At 33.7% G+C, this 18,742-nt stretch overlaps 1 protein-coding gene across 1 annotated transcript; it reads left to right on the forward strand.

The window, feature by feature from the left end:
• The first annotated feature begins 2,101 nt into the window (after positions 1-2,101).
• Positions 2,102-4,173, forward strand: LOC133291514 (protein NUCLEAR FUSION DEFECTIVE 4-like). Its single transcript, XM_061489786.1, has one exon. It carries the CDS (start codon positions 2,187-2,189, stop codon positions 4,008-4,010), a length of 1,824 nt encoding a protein of 607 aa, XP_061345770.1. The 5' UTR covers positions 2,102-2,186; the 3' UTR covers positions 4,011-4,173.
• The last annotated feature ends 14,569 nt before the right edge of the window (positions 4,174-18,742 follow it).

Raw genomic sequence — 18,742 nt, forward strand, 5'->3', positions numbered from 1 at the left:
AACTTCAACAATAGTTAGGTAGTTGTTTTCCCTTGCAGGCACAAAAACTATATCCACATATTTTACTAATAAATTAATTTTCAAATATTTTTTTTTAGAAGTAGGTTATACTTACAATTTTTTTACCACCTCTTATAACCATATCTTAACACTGTTGATTTTCGTCAATCAACGGTTATGATTTTCACAAATTAAATTCATTAATTAATTATTAATTCACAATAAATAATAATTATTGATTGGTGGAAATCAACATTGTTAAGATATGGTTGTAAGAGGTTGTAAAAAATAAAATAAAAGAAATATCTAGAAATGATGATAATAAAAGAAATATCTTCACGACCATTGTTGGTCTTGGTCATGCTTGAAGTGACGAAACCACGAGTAACTGCCAAATATGATATTCTGGTTTCTTCATTTTCTTTGTTGCCGTCAGGCTCAAAGGTGCTATGATGACTGATGAGTGATGGCCATCCCCACTTTCCATGTGTTCCCGCTCTTCTCCGTTTAGTGGCTGATTGTGGAGCACCGCGTAGAGTGCCTGTCATTTTCTTTTTCTTTTTCTCTTTTTTTTTTGAATAAAACACATAATCAATCATGTCCAAGCTGAAAACATGCGCTTCATGGCGCGATTAACTCTCCTAGAGTAAATTATTTTAGGGAAATTATACTCTTATTTTACCTTCTGACAAACTTAAAACCTTACCGAAATCAAGTATATACTATTTACACCAACTTTTTGGTAAGTGCCGGTCATTTTTTCAATTCATATAAATGTACTTAGCACACAATCATGACACTTTTTTTTTTCCCAAAACCTGAAAAGGGTTTGTGAAATAATAGGGATTATGCCATATCCAGGAGAAAAAAAATTCTGTATTCTTATTTAGAAATTATATATTATATAATTATTTAAAATATAATTTCTATTGTAATTTTGTTATTAAAGATTTTTAATCCTATATAAATGAATTAAATGGGACTATAGAGAATTTCACAAATCCTTACCGTTGTGTTTGGTTCGCATGTGAGTAATTGAGTTCTCCACGTTTGGTTGAGGAATTACTCAAAATTTAGCAATCAAAGTTCCTTCCCCAGCTATGTGCGTTTTAGTGTAAATGAGGGCAATTTCTACTGTTGAAGAAACCCTTTTCAACCATGGTATTATTCAATAATACCGGACAACTTGAAAAGGGGACAAAATTTTTGAGAAAGTTACCCCTCATCACTCCATCTTTTCACTTCTTACGACTTAAAAGCACCACCAGACAAAATTATTTCCCATTGAAGCACCACCACGAACTGATACTAATATATTCACAAACCAATTAAGTTTTCAGGCAAGAAAGCTAAAGACTTTAAAACAAAAAAATACGGGTTCACATATGAACAGCCATACCTATGGCTGATATTTTAAATGCATAAAAATGAGTTCTAAAGTCTTGAAACTCAAATTTGGTGCACAAAACCGTCACCATACACAGATAACAAACCAATAACAAAGTCAAAAGCATCACTACCAGGTACCACAAACACAAAATCAGAAACTTCCAATCAAGATTAAAACTTTTCATATAAACGAGTTTTTAACAAATACAGGGTTATTTCAATTGGGGTTCTTTTGTAATTTGATTAAATTTTTTCATCTATATTTTATCTTCAACCAAACACACATTCAGTAATTTAACTCAATTTTTCTGATAAAATTTTGCCCAACCAAATAACATTTTTTAAACTTTCCTATATAACTCATTTTCCCCTCAGATACCTAGTAATTATATTTTCCTAGCGAAAAAAAATTTCTCCCGAACCAAACACTACCTACTAATATTAAGAGTTAAAAGTCGATTAACATGTGAAGAAATCTTAAAAAAAGAAGAAAAAAAATGGGCAAACAAACCCTAAATAGAAGATAACTATTACCCAACAAAATTCATGGAGAAAAGGATATGCCACCGTCTTAATTTCGTCACCAAGAGGAGTCAAACCATCGTAATTCCGTGTGCAACTTTTTTTTCTCCACACACTTTTGGGAAATAATTTCCACATTTTATTTATGCCTACCAACATTATCTATATAAATCCACCCTATGTATACAGGGTCCTGCATAGCCCCATCTCTGCCATCATTGTTGAACCACAAAACAACAGCAAAGAGTGCTTGATCTCTAAATACAACAGGGAAAATGGTGGTAGCAGAGTTCACAAGTGGTGGTCTTGGTGACTGGAGAAGAATGAAGAGCTTCACCTACCACGTTCTCACAGGCCGTTGGTTCATGGTGTTTGCCTCTCTACTAATCATGGCCGTTGCTGGGGCAACCTATATGTTTGGTTTATACTCTAACCAGATCAAAACCTCTTTGGGCTATGACCAATCCACTCTCAACTTGCTCAGCTTCTTCAAAGATCTTGGTGCAAACGTTGGAGTTATATCCGGGTTAATCAATGAGATAACTCCACCTTGGGTGGTTCTCTCAATTGGTGCTATTATGAACTTCTTCGGCTACTTCATGATATGGCTTGCCGTCACTGGTCGAATTGCCAAACCCCAAGTTTGGCAAATGTGTCTCTACATTTGCATTGGCGCAAATTCACAGTCTTTTGCCAATACCGGTGCTTTAGTCACATGTGTCAAAAACTTCCCAGAAAGCCGTGGCAATATCTTGGGCCTTCTCAAGGGTTATGTTGGTCTAAGTGGTGCCATTATCACACAACTCTACCATGCTTTCTATGGTGACGACTCACAGTCTCTTATCTTACTCATTGCTTGGCTCCCTGCAGCTATTTCCTTCCTTTTCCTCCCAACAATTCGGATATTGAACACACTACAAAAACCCAACAAGGAACTCAAAGTTTTCTATCACCTTTTATATATCTCACTTGGCCTAGCTGGGTTTCTCATGGTATTGATCATTATCCAGAACAAGCTGAGTTTTTCAAGGATTGAATACATTACCGATGGCCTTGTGGTGTTTTTCTTACTTCTTCTCCCACTTGTTGTTGTATTTAGAGAGGAATTCAACCTCTGGAAGAACAAAACCCAAGGTTTGACCGATCCATCTCAAGTGAAAGTAGTCACTGAAGTTGTTCCATCTCCAAATATGGTTTTACCATCCCAGCCAGAACCAGCTACAACTAGCTCGCAGAAGAAAAGTTCTTGTTTGGCCAACGTATTCAAACCCCCAAACAGGGGCGAGGACTATACAATTTTGCAAGCCCTGTTCAGTATTGACATGTTGATTCTGTTCACCGCAACAACGTTTGGTGTTGGGGGAACATTAACGGCCATTGACAATCTTGGACAGATTGGGCACTCGTTGGGATACCCGAAGAAGAGCACAACCACCTTTGTGTCCCTAGTGAGCATATGGAACTACCTGGGACGAGTAGTTGCTGGTTTTGCATCAGAAATCTTCTTGACCAAATACAAACTCCCTCGTCCCATAATGCTTACTCTAGTTATGTTTCTCTCTTGTGTTGGCCATATTTTAATTGCCATTGGTATCCCAAACTCTCTTTACTTCGCTTCAGTGATTATTGGGTTTTGTTTTGGAGCTCAATGGCCGTTAATGTTTGCAATCATATCAGAAATATTTGGCCTTAAATACTACTCCACGTTATACAACTTTGGAGCCGTGGCAAGCCCTGTTGGAGCTTACATACTAAACGTGAGAGTCGCTGGTTATTTGTATGATAAAGAGGCTTTGAAACAATTGGAGGCTAAGGGACTCACGAGACAAGCAGGGAAGGACCTAACTTGCTTAGGAGTCCAATGTTACAGGATGTCTTTTATCATAATTGCAGCATCAACGCTGATTGGGTGTTTTGTTTCGTTCATTTTGGTGCTAAGGACTAGAAAATTTTACAAAGGTGACGTCTATAGAAAGTTCAGAGCGGAACTTGAAGCAGCAGAGACTCAGATGGGGAGTACCAAAAGCGATAATATTTTGTTTGAAACAGAAGACCATACAACCTTAAGTGGCACTGGGGGTACTCCCGCCACCACATGAGGCTCAGAGGAATCAGATAAATACAATGTAAAGTGACGTGTGTTTAAGACATAATTACACTTGATCGTGTAAAATTATTAATAAATAGTTACGTGTGTCATGTTCTCTAGATAATATAAATAGTAAAGCTGCATGCAATGAAGTGTTTGATTAAATTTTGGTATTCCAGTATTTGATACACATTGGAGTATTTAAAAATATTAATTGCTATAATTTTAATCATAATTTTTAACTAAAAAATACTTTAAAAAAAAAAACTAAGTACAAACAAACGAGTGAAAGACTTGTTAATGATAGGAAAACGCACTGCTTGAAGGAGTGGACTACGTTTATGCGGCATGCCATATGGGTATTTTTTATTTTATTTTTTTGAGATATTCCAATCAAATCATCGCAAGTTCGATTCGGGATGGATATCAGGATTATGACTTTAAATCTCTTCAAAGACGATATCGAAGAAGATCAAATACATAGTCTTACCCCAACTACTCAATTCTTTGACACCAACTGAACTACAATCATTTAATACAATATGGGTATTTAATTGTTGTGAGCGCTGATTTGTCTAAAAATAAATGTGAAAAACCAAGATCCTGTAGCTGTTGCTATCGTATTCCATCATTGTCTGAACTCAGAATATTTACACGTGTTCAGTTATAATAAAGTTTTGAGAAAATTATTTTCTCTATTTTATATTTCGTATAGATATTAAACATTTAATGTGGCATATATTTATCAATTTCATTCCTTAAACCTGTGATCAAAATTCTCACGAGTGGCAAGTGTGTCGTGCATCTTTTTGCACATTCTGACATGCACCACCATTTGGTGATGACCCGTTGTAGGAATTCAAGTCAAACCTCAATGCAACATGCCCCACACTGATTTGACGGAAGTTAACAAAATAAGAACGTTTGGCGAGAAAGTGAACCTCGCGCTATTCCAATACACCTAACATGACATTGACAAAGATCACGAAGACGAGTAACAAGATCAAATATTATAGCCTCACTCCGCGTGCGTTCGAGGCTCATCACTGATCAGCCACAAGAAAATTGCAGTCACCAATCAAGACTTGGTAGTTGGTATTGATAAATGATAATGACAAAATAATGTGGATGGGACCAAAATTATGACATTGATAACACATCCATGCCAAGCCGTGCGGGGAAGCTTGGTTATGTATGGACAAGATAATGATGCTCGGTACTATCAGCATTTTCTAACCACATGCTAAATAAATACAACACGATACTGCTTACTTATTATTATTATTATGAATTCAATATATCATGGTAATACATTTTTTCTTCTAATTTTTCCCTTTTTTAAAAAGGATATAATTAAAATTCCTTAAACGTATCACTTTAAAGATAAGGTCTCTCTTAAATACCATCAGGATTTAGTATATATTTAAAAAAGACGCACATTAACTGGCCAAGATTGATTCCCCTTTCCGTTCGTTTTACTCATTTTTAGCCAATTGAAAACCAAGTGTAGTAGAATTGATTATTGTTTTATTCCCCTTGGCATCGTAATGACGATATTATATTTCCATACACAGGACCCTTGACTTATGTCTATGCACATATTTCATGGTTAGATTAAAGGCTTGAATTGAAAATTTGAAACGCATTCTCAAAGTAAAGCCTCCTGGTGTAATAGTTTTCGTCGTTTTCACCCAGAGGATGCGTCCCAAAAATAAGGTCTATAGGAGATAAGAGGAATACATTAAATATGGTGAATTGGTGTCGATTTTAGGGATGCACAAAATAATTGGTTCATTTGCTCCGCCCTTGACCTAACTCATAAATACCTATTTTTTTTTTGAACTGAATTTAATACTGACCCACTTTATTTGGGTCAGATTTTAGACCTGACTCATTTAATAATTAACTCATTAACCCAAAACTTGACCCATACCCATTATGTGAAAAAAAAAAGAAAAAAAAATCACAATTACATTAAAAGAAAAGTTTTAACGTAAAACAATTACGTCAAAATTTTTTACGGAAAATATTTCCACAAAAAAATTTTGCAAAAAATATTTTCATCGATATTTGTGACTAAAAACATTTCTGTAAAAAAACTTTGACGAAATATTTTTTTTGTCAAATTTTTTTACAGAATCTAAATTTCGTCAAAGTATTTCACAAAAAAATATATTCATCAAAAATTTCGACGAAACACATTTCCATCGAAATTTTTTGACGGAAAAAATTTCATCAAAATTCTTTACAAATTTCAAATTTCGGCGAAAGTTTTTGATGAAAATATTTTCGTTAAACTTTTTGACAAAAAAAAAATTTCGTCGAAATTTTTAGCGAAACACATTTCTATCGAAAATTTTCGACTAAATATTTTCGTCAAGTTTTTTGATAAAAAATATTTCCATCAAAATTTTCAACGGAACACATTTCTGTAAAAAAAATTCGTAAAAATTTTTGACAAAAAATATTTCGATAAAAAAATTTGACGGAAAAAATATTCTGTCAAAATTCTTTAGAGAATCTAAATTTCGTCGAAAGTTTCGAATGAAACATTTCCCTCAACACAATTTCCATCGAAACTTTTGACGGAAACTAAATATTTGTAAAATTTTCATTAGAGAAAAAATTTCGTCGCTTTTCGACAAAAAGTATTCTGACGAAAAAAGAATTTTGTGACGAAATTTTTGTCATTTGCAACGTAGAAATTTTGACGAAATTTTGTGAGGAAACCAAGTCAGACTCACTTCAGAAACCAAGTCAGGTCAGATCTGATCCAGTTCTGAACTAGTTCAACAAAATCTAAACCAAGTCAGACCTGACTTGGATCAAATTAAAGCGGGTCGGGTAAAAATACCTGACCTATAAAAATCAAGTTGGGTCAAGTCGGACAAAAACCTGACTCGACCTGACCCATGCACAACCCTAGTCGATTTCCCTAATTTCGGATGCAATTGTGACGGGTAATGACATGTCGTTACTTTAATTTCTGGGCAAAATATCTTATCGCCCGTGGTAAAAAAATTTACACTCTATATCATGAAGGAGATTAGTCTCATCCAAATGAATGGGGATATATCTGAAAAACCAATAAATAAAAATTAAAAAAATTAATATCCTTGAATTTGGTAAGATCAAAACTTGTGTAGTTGTCTATCAATGAAGTAGTGAGATAAGCCTTTTCAAATATAACAAGATACTATGTACACTGTAACAGCCCGTTGTACACCGGTATTGTTAACATTAATATGATATTAAGCGCAGTTACAATCACAGCAATTCATTTATAAAAATGCGAATAAACTTTTTACGATTATTACGCGAGCATTTAAAACAATAAAAGCGTAATAATTAAAAAGCTGTGACCGTAACTGAAAATTTTTGCGGAATACTTATTTTAACTACTTTTAATTCTTACTTTACTTATTATAAGTTACTAAGGAGTCCCCATAAACCCACTTAGCCAATTACTCAATTTTACGTTTTTACTTCTTTGAACATGGTTCAGTAATTAATTTTCTGCGAACACATCGCTCACAACCAGACCTTCTTCTCAGTTTATATTTTTTTTTCTTACTTAATTCCCTTTCTAATAAGCTATCACACGCTATGATCGGAGCACGTTTGCTCCGGATATCGCCGTTTGAAGTTGGATAAGCAAAACAGCCAACCAACCCCAAAACAGCTCAAAACCTCTCTCACTCCTCGAATTACTGCAGAAAATTCACTCATCCAATTGCTCTCAAATTTTTATTCTACAAACTAGACACCTCAATGTTCGATTTGATATATCATACGCTTAATTTGACCAAGAAATGAAGCAGGAATAAAATTCCCAAAACTGGACCAAAACAGCCCCCAAGTGCAGGGCAAAACAGGGCAGTTGTGTTCACTGACTTCCACAGGGCTGCGCACAACCTATAAAATTCTAATATTTTTACACAATGTAGGGGACATCTCAAGCTTCAAAACGGCGTATGGCACGTCCCTATCGGACCTCTATGGAGGGAGATATGCTCTCCCGAAGTTCACCTAAAATCTGCCAATTCTACAGAAAATTCGCCAGAGTTTCCTTTGTTTTTCCTTAAATCCCCAAATTTACATAAGCTTGCTAATACCACAAATATACCTAATAATCCAATGGGTGGCACACACAAGGACCAGCAATGCCTTGGGGCTCTTACAACCCACAATATACAACAATTTCATATCATATACAGTAGTATACATACATGATCCATAACTCTATATATATCATATCAAAAAGGTGGCTCTGTGCCATAACTACAACATCCTACATCAACCTACATAAACATAATACATCACAGTGTCACAAATATATACAACAGACTCCCAAAATAAGCAGGCAACATCTATGCTCAGATCTACTCATCAACCACGGGCCTCTTGCCCCGAGAACGATCGTCAACTGCTGCGATACCTGAAATATGTCCCCATAACGCGGGGTGAGAATGAATCTCAATAAACTTGGGGTTTATGGAGCAGTCTCCACCCAAGAGTCCACTTCCTGCAAGAAAATATCAAGTACCAAGACATAGATAACACCATATAATCCATATTAGAATTTATGTATCATATATCTTTTCTGATAATTCTCATTTATTCTTATAACGTACTTTCTATTAATCTTAAGTATGTTCATGTCTTATGTATAAATAAGGCTTTCATCTTATATTCGTAATATCGTATCACATTCAATAGCATACTCATAATGATCAGAGAACTAAAGTTTCCTCGGCTATACCTTATGTATACCGTGATCATATCCATAATTGTTTCCTCTGTTCAGAAACCATAACTACACCTCCAAGGCTTTATTTCATTGAAGATCATATCATATTAACTTATCATAACATAAATAATATCATATGCATGCACTATATGAATGCAACTACGCAAAGTATCAATATTAACAACAATTATATCCATACGGAAACCATAATCGCCACTGATCATGGCGGAACAAAAAGGCTGAGAAAACTCCTAAACCGAAAGCTTACCTGTCACCTCTTTCCTGCTGCTAACTTGTTATTTAATACGCTGTACACTTGGTTGTCTCCAAGTTGTTCGTCCACCTACTTCGTTTGATTACACTCTGTTACCGTATATATAAAAGTACCATTAAGTTCCAATGAAACATACATTACTTGAAATCCAAATAATTATATTTCATATGTTAATTTCATAACCAACTTGACAATTTTATTTCCCTTGACAACTCATGCCATACCACAAATCTACCACTTAATTTATACTTCATAAATTAAACCCTCAACTAGTTAATTAACTTACCCTTTTTATAGTGGAATTTCATACACTTTAACATAGCTTCACATATCATAACCCACTTGAATCATACTTGATTATTCTAGGCAAATGCTATTAAACATTCACTTTAATTGAAACCACATAATCTATGCCCATTATTTCTTTATGGTCGAAGCCTATATATAACATAATACACAATTCTTTTGTTGTCATGTTTAACCAATTAGCTTAATTCACATGCAACTATTCTTGACATAGAATTTCTATTAACTTGACCTAATCAACACCACATAATTTAAACCTCACATGATCGTAAAACTTCTTTCAATGATCATGTATTTATTTGTTCCCCAATTTTCATTAAACCTTGTATTAATCCACACTAACATATACCATGTAGCTATAAACCACATTAAGTCACTTTAAACCATCTCTAACCTTCTTTAATGCAATTTCCACATATTAACCTAATCCTAACTCACAAGGTTACATCTTTGTTTTAAGTGAAATTCTCACAATCCAAATTATCAATACTAAATCATGATTTATAATTAACATTTATGTCCATCAAACCTCAACTTACACACTCATTATCTTAATTAGCCTAATAGGCATATAAATGGATCCAATGACCTTTTTATCCTTTTCTCTCAATTAGGAAATATTCCATATTGATATATCATATCAAGTGAACACTAAACAACATTTAAATATCAAGAAACTCAATTCCAATGCTATCCATTCCATGTAGTCCGAATTATGACAACATAGATTTTTATAAAACAAAAATTTTTCTATCCTTTTTAGTCACTTGTTTATCATTTATTCAAGTTCCAATCATCATTAACTTAATGAACAACCAATTAATAACTTCAAACCCAAAAATAGGCCATAAAGCCAAGACACCTCATAGAGAGGTAAAACGTGATTCATTTCCAATTTAAGCCATAGAACCGTTATATAGCTCAAACACATGAATCTTTAATCTATCATGATCTTATTATAAACCCACAAATTCACTTCCACACACATTATCATTCTTAGGGAAGATTTGCCTTAAATAGGATTACACTACAATCTTGTGACTCAACATCATTTTCTTCATTTAAATCATCCTTAGGTCACTTAAATTTTGGTAGTTCTATTTAGGCATTTTATCAAACAAGTGATTTGCATAATTCACCACTACATGGCTGATTTGTTCTTTGTATATACAAGGTTCCTCTATTTTTATTTTCAATAATTTCATGCATAACAAACTTCAAACAACATAACAACTAATCTTCACACATATATCTCATCAAATAGTCAATATACAACCCAACAACAACAGCCCCAACACCCATCGTAGACTAATTTCCATTCACCATAAATAAGATATATTACCTTCTTTAGCTTCTCACACAACTATTCATCAATTTCCAAGCTTTAGAAGTGAAGAAGACCACTTGAAACCCCTTTTGACAGCATGTGTATCGCATTACAGGGAGAGGATTTTCTCACTATAGAGAGTTTCTTTCAATGAACTACACCTAGGGATATGTTAACAACATCGTAACCTTTACTTTCTATGAAGAAACCTAAGTAGGAAGATGACTAGAAAACAAGTTGCACTCTTGCCCTTTTCTTTCATAGAGGTTCGATGCACATGGAGAGTAGAAAAGAAAAGAATGAGCTTGGGAGGCCAACATAAGAGGGCTGTCGACTTATGGGGCTAGAATAGCAAAATATATGTATTTTATATCAAGTTCCTTTTTGACTTATCCACATTAATTCTTATTGACTAACTTAAACCACTGGGACCTTCTTTTTTTTTAAAAAAAAATAACGTTAGCTGCACATTAAGGGATAAAATGAATAAAAGAGCATGAAACACAAAGCTAAATGTAACTAAATTAATATTTCTTCTACTTAGTAAAACTTTGACTTTTCAAACCTTATTCTTATTGGTTCAACTATTTGTAACTTTTATTGGTTACTTAAAACACACAATTAAAAGAATGTAGCATGGAATGGAATGCTACAATGAAAAACACAACAACTTAATAGTCTTAAAAGAACTAGATGATTGCATTTTTTTTAAAGCTTTTTGACCTTTCACCACTTAAATGGGTACCTATTAGTCTCACCAAAAAATAAACTACACGGGCCATTCTAATTTCATAGCACAATGGGCTTCACCAAAAATTCATGTGAACACCAATAATTTAATAACCAATCCACTAAGTTTAAAGATATCTCATAACTTGTTAATTCACACAAGTAATTTGACCTATTTAAAATTCCCTATTAGTTGATATTAAATCAATTCCAACTTAAATAAATAAATCTCTCTACACATTATTGGATCAAATTAAATTCACATTTATCCCACTAAATTTACTAGATAAATTAATTAAATCATCTCATTCAAGTTTCGACTTAATTTTGCTAAACTATAAAATATCCCTTAATTCCCACTATATATACTTTTTCATATTCTAATTCATATTTCATAATTATATCTAGGTCATATTAGACTTGTCTAACATAAACTGTATATTCCCATTAATTATCATGAACCCACATTATTAATTTTGTTGATTCATATAATTTATTTAACATAATAGTACGTTTAAACAAGTATTTATAACTCAACGATAATCAAATTCTAAGTAAATACAAAATTTTAATGAAATATTACTTTTTAAAATAACAAATAAAGATCAAATTAAAGAAAAAATAAAATCAAAGAAAGATAACAAAACTTTCAAATAATAAATTGAAATATCATAAATTATCGTAATTATTTTAAAGACAAAATTAAAAAACTATCAGAATAACAATAAAATGATAAATTATCCTGTATTTTTTTTTTTGGAAACAATTATCCTGTATTTTAAAAACAATCACTCAAGTTCTGTACTAGATTCTTATCCATACATGACACGTCTTCCATCATTTCGATGATGCATTTACAGGGTGAATGGACGGAAGAGTGACCATTTTGCCACATTTGGCAAAAAAATTTACCAGATTGTCACGCCAATAGTAAATTTTGCCAGAATGCCACGCTGCACCCTTAGCCGTCGTTGAAGAAGTCTGAAAATATAACTAATTCGCATTATCTTATCTTAACTCTTAATTATTTTCAGACTTCTTCAACGATGACTAAGGGTGCAGTGTGGTATTTTGGCAAAATTTACTGTTGGCGTGGCAGTTTGGTAAATTTTTTTGCCAAGTGTGGTAAAATGGTCACTCTTCCGTGAATGGACTGGGTGTCAATGGGGTACTATTAAAGGATTAAATTGGAATTTGATATACTTATTACACCTATATGTAAATAAATTTATGAATTATATTATAAATTAGGGATAACTTCCAAAAAATAAAAAATAAAATTTCCCTAATTTTTTTAAAGATTAAACCATGATTATCTTAATCTATAAATTTTATGTGACTATAAAAAATAATGTAATGCCAGCAAGGTTATAAGGACAGACTTTTTATATATTTTTTCTTGCCAAGATATATAGAATGGGCCTTCTTCTTTACGTCAATTAAATTAACATAATACGAGCAACAATATTGGACGTACAGACTTTCAGACATTAGGAAGACCGCAATTTTGATACTGATCAAAACCATTTACATTTGGACTGATTCTGTGATCTTTCTCTACGCAAATAATTTGATACAGCTTTAAGTGTTAGCAGCTTTAACCTATTGAACTTCAATGGAACAAGGTAAGGGGTATACTTGCAAGACACTCTGACGTTTAAGTCAGATTTGATTCAAACAGGTCTCTTCATATAGAAAAATATATGTACCTTGGGTTAACACATGAATTTATAGCGTAGAGATGACCAGTTTTGTGGAGAGATGTTTCCCAAGTTGGTTGCAAGTTGTGAAGCAGCAAGTTTTTCCAATTGGTTATTATGGGTGATTGAGATAAGCTTGTTGCAGAAGTGTCTTGGAGGTGAAATATACTTGGAGTGAAGTAGGCTTGAAAAGTTTGTGGAAAATATAGTAGCCTTTGTTGACTTGTCCTTTCTTAGTGATGAAGACTTTGAATGTGAGTTTCATATTAATTTGGGCCTTGTATTTATATTATTAATCCATATCAGAAGTCCCCCAGCTCGTTATTTATGCTAAAGGCATGAGTAGCGAGATGTATAAGTTCGCGGGATGATTTGTCTTCTTATCAACCAGGAAGATTCATTTCATTGTTCTTTTATTTGCACTATGGTATGTATTTTGCTAGTGCTTCAAAGTTTTCTCAATAATCATTTTTATCCTTCACCTTACATATACTTTTCATAATTCATATATTTGTGTACCTTGATATTTTGCATTCTCGTGGTTTTGATGCCGCTTGTGTGATTTTTTATGTCACTTTTGGGCGAAATGGTTGGAAGTCTTTTGGCATCTTGCTATTCGGGACTCAATGTCATATATTTGATATCGATTGGTTTGCACTTGATGTCATTTACAAACTTAAGGTTTTAACAAGTTAAGGTTTTACCCTTAATATTTTCTTCAACTTAAGGTTTTATCCTTAAGATTTTCTTCAACTTAAGGTTTTAACCAGTTAAGATTTTACCCTTAAGATTTTCTTCAACTTGAATTTTTAACTTTTTTAGGCTTTACCCTCAAGTATTGCCTGGAGTTTTTAACCTTTTTAGGCTTTACCCTCAAGTACTGGTACGAGGGTTCAGGTGCCTGCATACCATATTTTCTCCACCTTGAGTTTTTAACATTTTTAGGCTTTACCCTCAAGTGTCTTCAAACCTAAGCTTAAGAGTTGTAGGCATTGTTGGAAGGTTCAAAAGAGCTTCATATATCTCGCTTGTGCATTAGAACCTGCAATCTGTATGGATCTCAAAGAATAAAGTCATATCACTTAAGAATAATAAAAATGAGATTAGTTTAAATCAGTTCAAGATAATTCATAATAACTTTGTAGATATCAACTGTAAAATTTTCTAAGTTTATCTGCTTTCCAGGCAAGATTCATGTCTTCGCCTTTCATCATTCATGGATCCTTGCAATCTCTCATGGATTTCAATGCAGAGACATTCAGGAAAAGTTTAAGATATTTCAAGATAAGTCATATAACCTTGCAGATATTTAACTATAAAACTTGCGGAATTTATTTTCATTCCTAGTGTTCATATCTTGACTGTTCATCATTCATGGATCTATACAGGCGAGATTCATATCTTCTCCTTTCATCATTCATGGGTCCTTGCAACTTTCATGAATTTCACAGTAGAGACATAAAATTGTCAAAGTAAGTCAAATATATATCACGATTTTTTTACGTGGTTATCATGCAAGTTATGTAATTCTCGCAAGAAATATGATCGCAGTTGTGATTCAAGCAGTCATAATAACTTCTGTCAATATGCTATTTGCTGCTTTCACAATGTAAAATTCATAGAGATTTAATACATGATAGCGTGTTAAGCATTTATTTCACGTTTGTCATAATTCAACCCTTGTAGCAAAAGTAGGATGATTCACAAGGATGATTCATGTACCTAGGATGTGGTCAGATTAGACTATATCAATTTCAAAATGTTAATTTCATAGACATCTATCTGATGCCTTTTATGGTAATCCTCCCTTTCAAGTGACATTCACTGATCCTCGTTGTCTGATACATTAAATAGTAGGGATTAATTATATTATATTAGTGGGGGTGGACCCTCTCATTAAAATTTCACATGATCAAGTCATGTTAAGTATTTGTTTATCTCTCTCTTTAGATGCATTAAATAGGTAGGGTTTAATTTTCACTAATGAAGAAAGAGATAAACTTAAAAATTTCACACCAAATTATGTGAAATTTTAACATGCGAGGTCAATTCCCACAACATTTATACAAAATTTTAACATTGTTATTTTCTTCTACCACGCTACAACTTCAAACTCATCATTCTTCACTCCCAATGGGGAAAATTTTAGAATAGAGCATGGTGCTCTCGGAGCACCAAAAAAGCTCTCCAAGGGAGAAAATATTCAGTGCTCCAAGACCATCAATAATTGGGTGGTCCTTTTCCTAAAATGAAAAAAAGTAGTTCCGATTAAATCTCTTCCTTTTTCTATTTTTAGAAGGGGACATAGTGCTCCAGGACCACAATAATTCGATGATCCTTTTCTCAAAATTCATAAAAGATGTTCCATTTAAATCTCTCCTTTTTTCATAATCTCTCCCAATACCTCATTTTTTTTATTTTTAAAAGGGAGTATAGTGCTCCATCCAAAAGCGAAAATTTTCAGTGCTTCAGGTCCACCAATAATTGAGTGATCTTTTTTCCAAAATTCCAAAAAGTGGTTCCACTCAAATTCCTCCTTTTTTTTAATAATTCTCTTGCAATCCCTCCCATTTTCTATTTTTAGGAGGGATGGCAGTGTTCACGGAGCACCAAAAATGTTTTCTAAGGGAGAAAATTTTTCGTGCTCCAAGACCACCAATAATTGGGTGGTCCTTTCCCAAAATTGAGAAAAAAATTGTACCATTTAAATACTTTCTTTTTTCATAATCCCTCCCCTTTTCTATTTTAAGAAGGGAGTATGGTGCTCCAGGAGCTCCAAAAAAGCATTCTAAATGAGAAAGTTTCAGTGTTCTCTGACCACAAATAATTTGGTGGTCCTTTTCCCAAAATAGAAAATAGTGGTTCCACTTAAATAAATCATTTTTTCATAATTCCCTCCAAATCCCTCCATTTTCTATTTTTAGATAGGAGCACGGTGCTCTCGGAGTACCAAACTAGCTCTTCAAGGGCAAAATTTTTTATTGCTCCAGAACCACCAGTAATTAGGTGGTTCTTTTCAGAAAACGGTAAAAAAAGTTGTTCCATTTAAATCCATCACTTTTTTCATAACTCTATCTCAATCCCTCCCTTTTTCTATTTTTAGAAGGGAGTATGGTGCTCCCGGAGAACCAAAAAAGCTCTCCAAAAGAGAAAATTTTTCAATGCTCCAGAACCACCAACAAACGGGTGGTCCTTTTCCCAAAATTCAAAAGTATGGTTCCATTAAAATCCCTCTCTTTTTTCATAATTATGTGTTAATCCCTCCCTTTTCCTTTTTCTAGATAGGAGCCGTGCACCAAAAAAGCTCCCCAAGGGAACAAATTTTTCGTGCTCCGGACTAACAATAATTGGGTGGTTCTTTTCCAGAAATAAGGAAAAGTGAATCCATTTAAATTCCTCCTTTTTTCATAATCATCTCCCAATCCCTTCCCTTTTCTAAATTTAGAAGAGAGCATGGTGCTCCCGAAGCACCAAAAAACTCTTTAAGGGAGAAAGTTTACAGTGTTTCAAGATAACAAATAATTGGGTGGTCTTTTCCCAAAATGAAAAAAGTGATTTCATGTAAATCCCTCCATTTTTTCTTAATTTCCTCCCAAACCCTCCTCTTTTCTATTTTAAGAAGGGCGTATAATGCTTCCAAAGCACCAAAAAAGCTCTCCAAGGGCGCATAAAGTGCTGCCATTTAAATCCCTCACTTTTTCTTAATTCCCTCCCAATTCCTCCATTTTATATTTAGAAAGGAGCATGGTGCTCCCAAAGCACTAAAAAAGCTCTCCAAAGGAAAAAAAAAAAAAAACTTTCAATGCTCCAAGACCACCGATAATTGGGTGGTCCTTTTCCCAAAATGAAAAAAATGGTTCCATTTAAATTCCTCATTTTTTAATAATTTCTTCTAAATCTCTGACATTTTCTATTTTTGGAAAGGAGCATGGTGCTCCCGTAACACAAAAATTGCTCTCCAACGGAGAAAACTTTTATTGCTCCGGGATCATCAATAAATGGGTGATCATTTCTCAAAAAGGAAAAAAGATGTTCCATTTAAATCCCTCCATTTTTTTATAATTGTTTCTTAATTCCTTCAATTTTCTATTTTTAGAAGGGAAATACTACTCCCGGACCAAAAAAGCTCTCCAAAGGAAAAAGTTTCAAGTGCTCTTGGACCACCAATTATTTGGTGGGCTTTTTTCCAAAAAGAAAAATGTGGTTCCATTTAAATTCCTCATTTTTTCATAATTCTTTCCCAATCCCTTTCATTTTCTATTTTTTGAAGGGAGCATGATGTTGTCGTAGCAACAAAATAACTCTCCAAAGGATAACATTTCCAGTGATCCAAAACCACTTGTAATATGGTGATCTTTTCCCTAAAAGGGAAAAAAGTAGTTTCGTTTAAATCCCTCCCTTTTTCTACTTTTAGAAGGGAACATGGTGCTACGGGAGCACCTAAAAAACTCTTCAATGGTTAAAATTTTCGTTGCTCTAAGATAATCAATAATTGGATGGTCCTTTTCTCAAATTGGAAAAAAAGGGTTCCATCTAAATCCCTCCCTTTTAAAAAAAAATATCTCTTGCAACCCCTTTCCTTTTCTAATTTTAGAAGGGAGCCTAATGCTCCCCACGAAAAAAGCTCTCTTAGGGAGAAAATTTTTAGTGCTCCACGACGACCAATAATTGGGTGATCTTTTTCCCAAAAAGAAAAAAGTGGTGCCACGTAAATCCCTCATTTTTTTCTTAATCCCTCTCCTCCAATCCCCCTTTTTTATTTTTAGAAAGGAGCATAGTATCACTGAAGCACCAAAAAGGCTCTCTAAGGAAGAAAGTTTTCGTTGCTTCTGGACCATCAATAATTGGGTGATCCTTTTTTCAAAATAAAAAAGTTTTTTCTTTTAAATCTCTCCCTTTTTTTTCTAAATTCTCTCCCAATCAATTCCCTTTTTTATTTTAAGAAGGAGCATAATGCTCCCAGAGCGTCAAAAAGACTTTTCAAGGGAGAAAATTTTCAGTGCTCCATGATCACCAAGAATTGGGTGGTCCATTTCACAAAATGAAAAAAAAGTGGTTACATTTAAATCCCTCCTTTTTTATAATTTCCTTGTAATCTCTCCCATTTTCTATTTTAGAAAGGAGCATGGTGCTCTCGAACATCATAAAAGCTTTACAACAGAGAAAAGTTACAATGCTTCAGGACCACCAATAATTATGTAGTCCTTTCCCAAAAAGGAAAACAAATTCCACTTAAATTCCTCCATTTTTTTCAAATCTCCCCTTTTTTCTTCTTTTAGAAAGGAGCATGGTGTCCGCGGAGCAACCAAAAAACTCTGTAAGAAAGAAAGTTTCTAGTGCTACAGGAACACTAATAATTGGGTGATCTTTTTCCCAAAATGGAAAAAGTGATTCTTTTTAAATTCCTTATTTTTTTCACAATTCCCTCGTAATCCCCCCTTTCTATTTTTAGAAGGGAGCTAGATGCTCCTGGAGCACCAAAAAATCTCTAAATAGGAGAAAATTTTCAGTGTTCCAGGACCACTAATAATTAGGAGATCATTTTCCTAAAATGAAAAAAGTGGTTCAATTTAAATCCCTCCCTTTTTCGTAATTTCTTCCTCATCCCTCCCTATTTGTATTTTTAGAAAGCAACATGGTGCTCTCAGAGAACCAA

Source organism: Gastrolobium bilobum, unplaced genomic scaffold, assembly GCF_033153095.1.
Source record: "Gastrolobium bilobum isolate Gb01-03AN ecotype WA unplaced genomic scaffold, APGP_CSIRO_Gbil_v1 utg3161, whole genome shotgun sequence".
Classification (NCBI taxonomy): domain Eukaryota; kingdom Viridiplantae; phylum Streptophyta; class Magnoliopsida; order Fabales; family Fabaceae; genus Gastrolobium; species Gastrolobium bilobum.

What these genes read in the sequence shown, in the direction of transcription:
- LOC133291514 (XM_061489786.1), top strand. Translation starts at nt 2,187, where the DNA reads ATGGTGGTAGCAGAGTTCACAAGTGGTGGTCTTGGTGACTGGAGAAGA.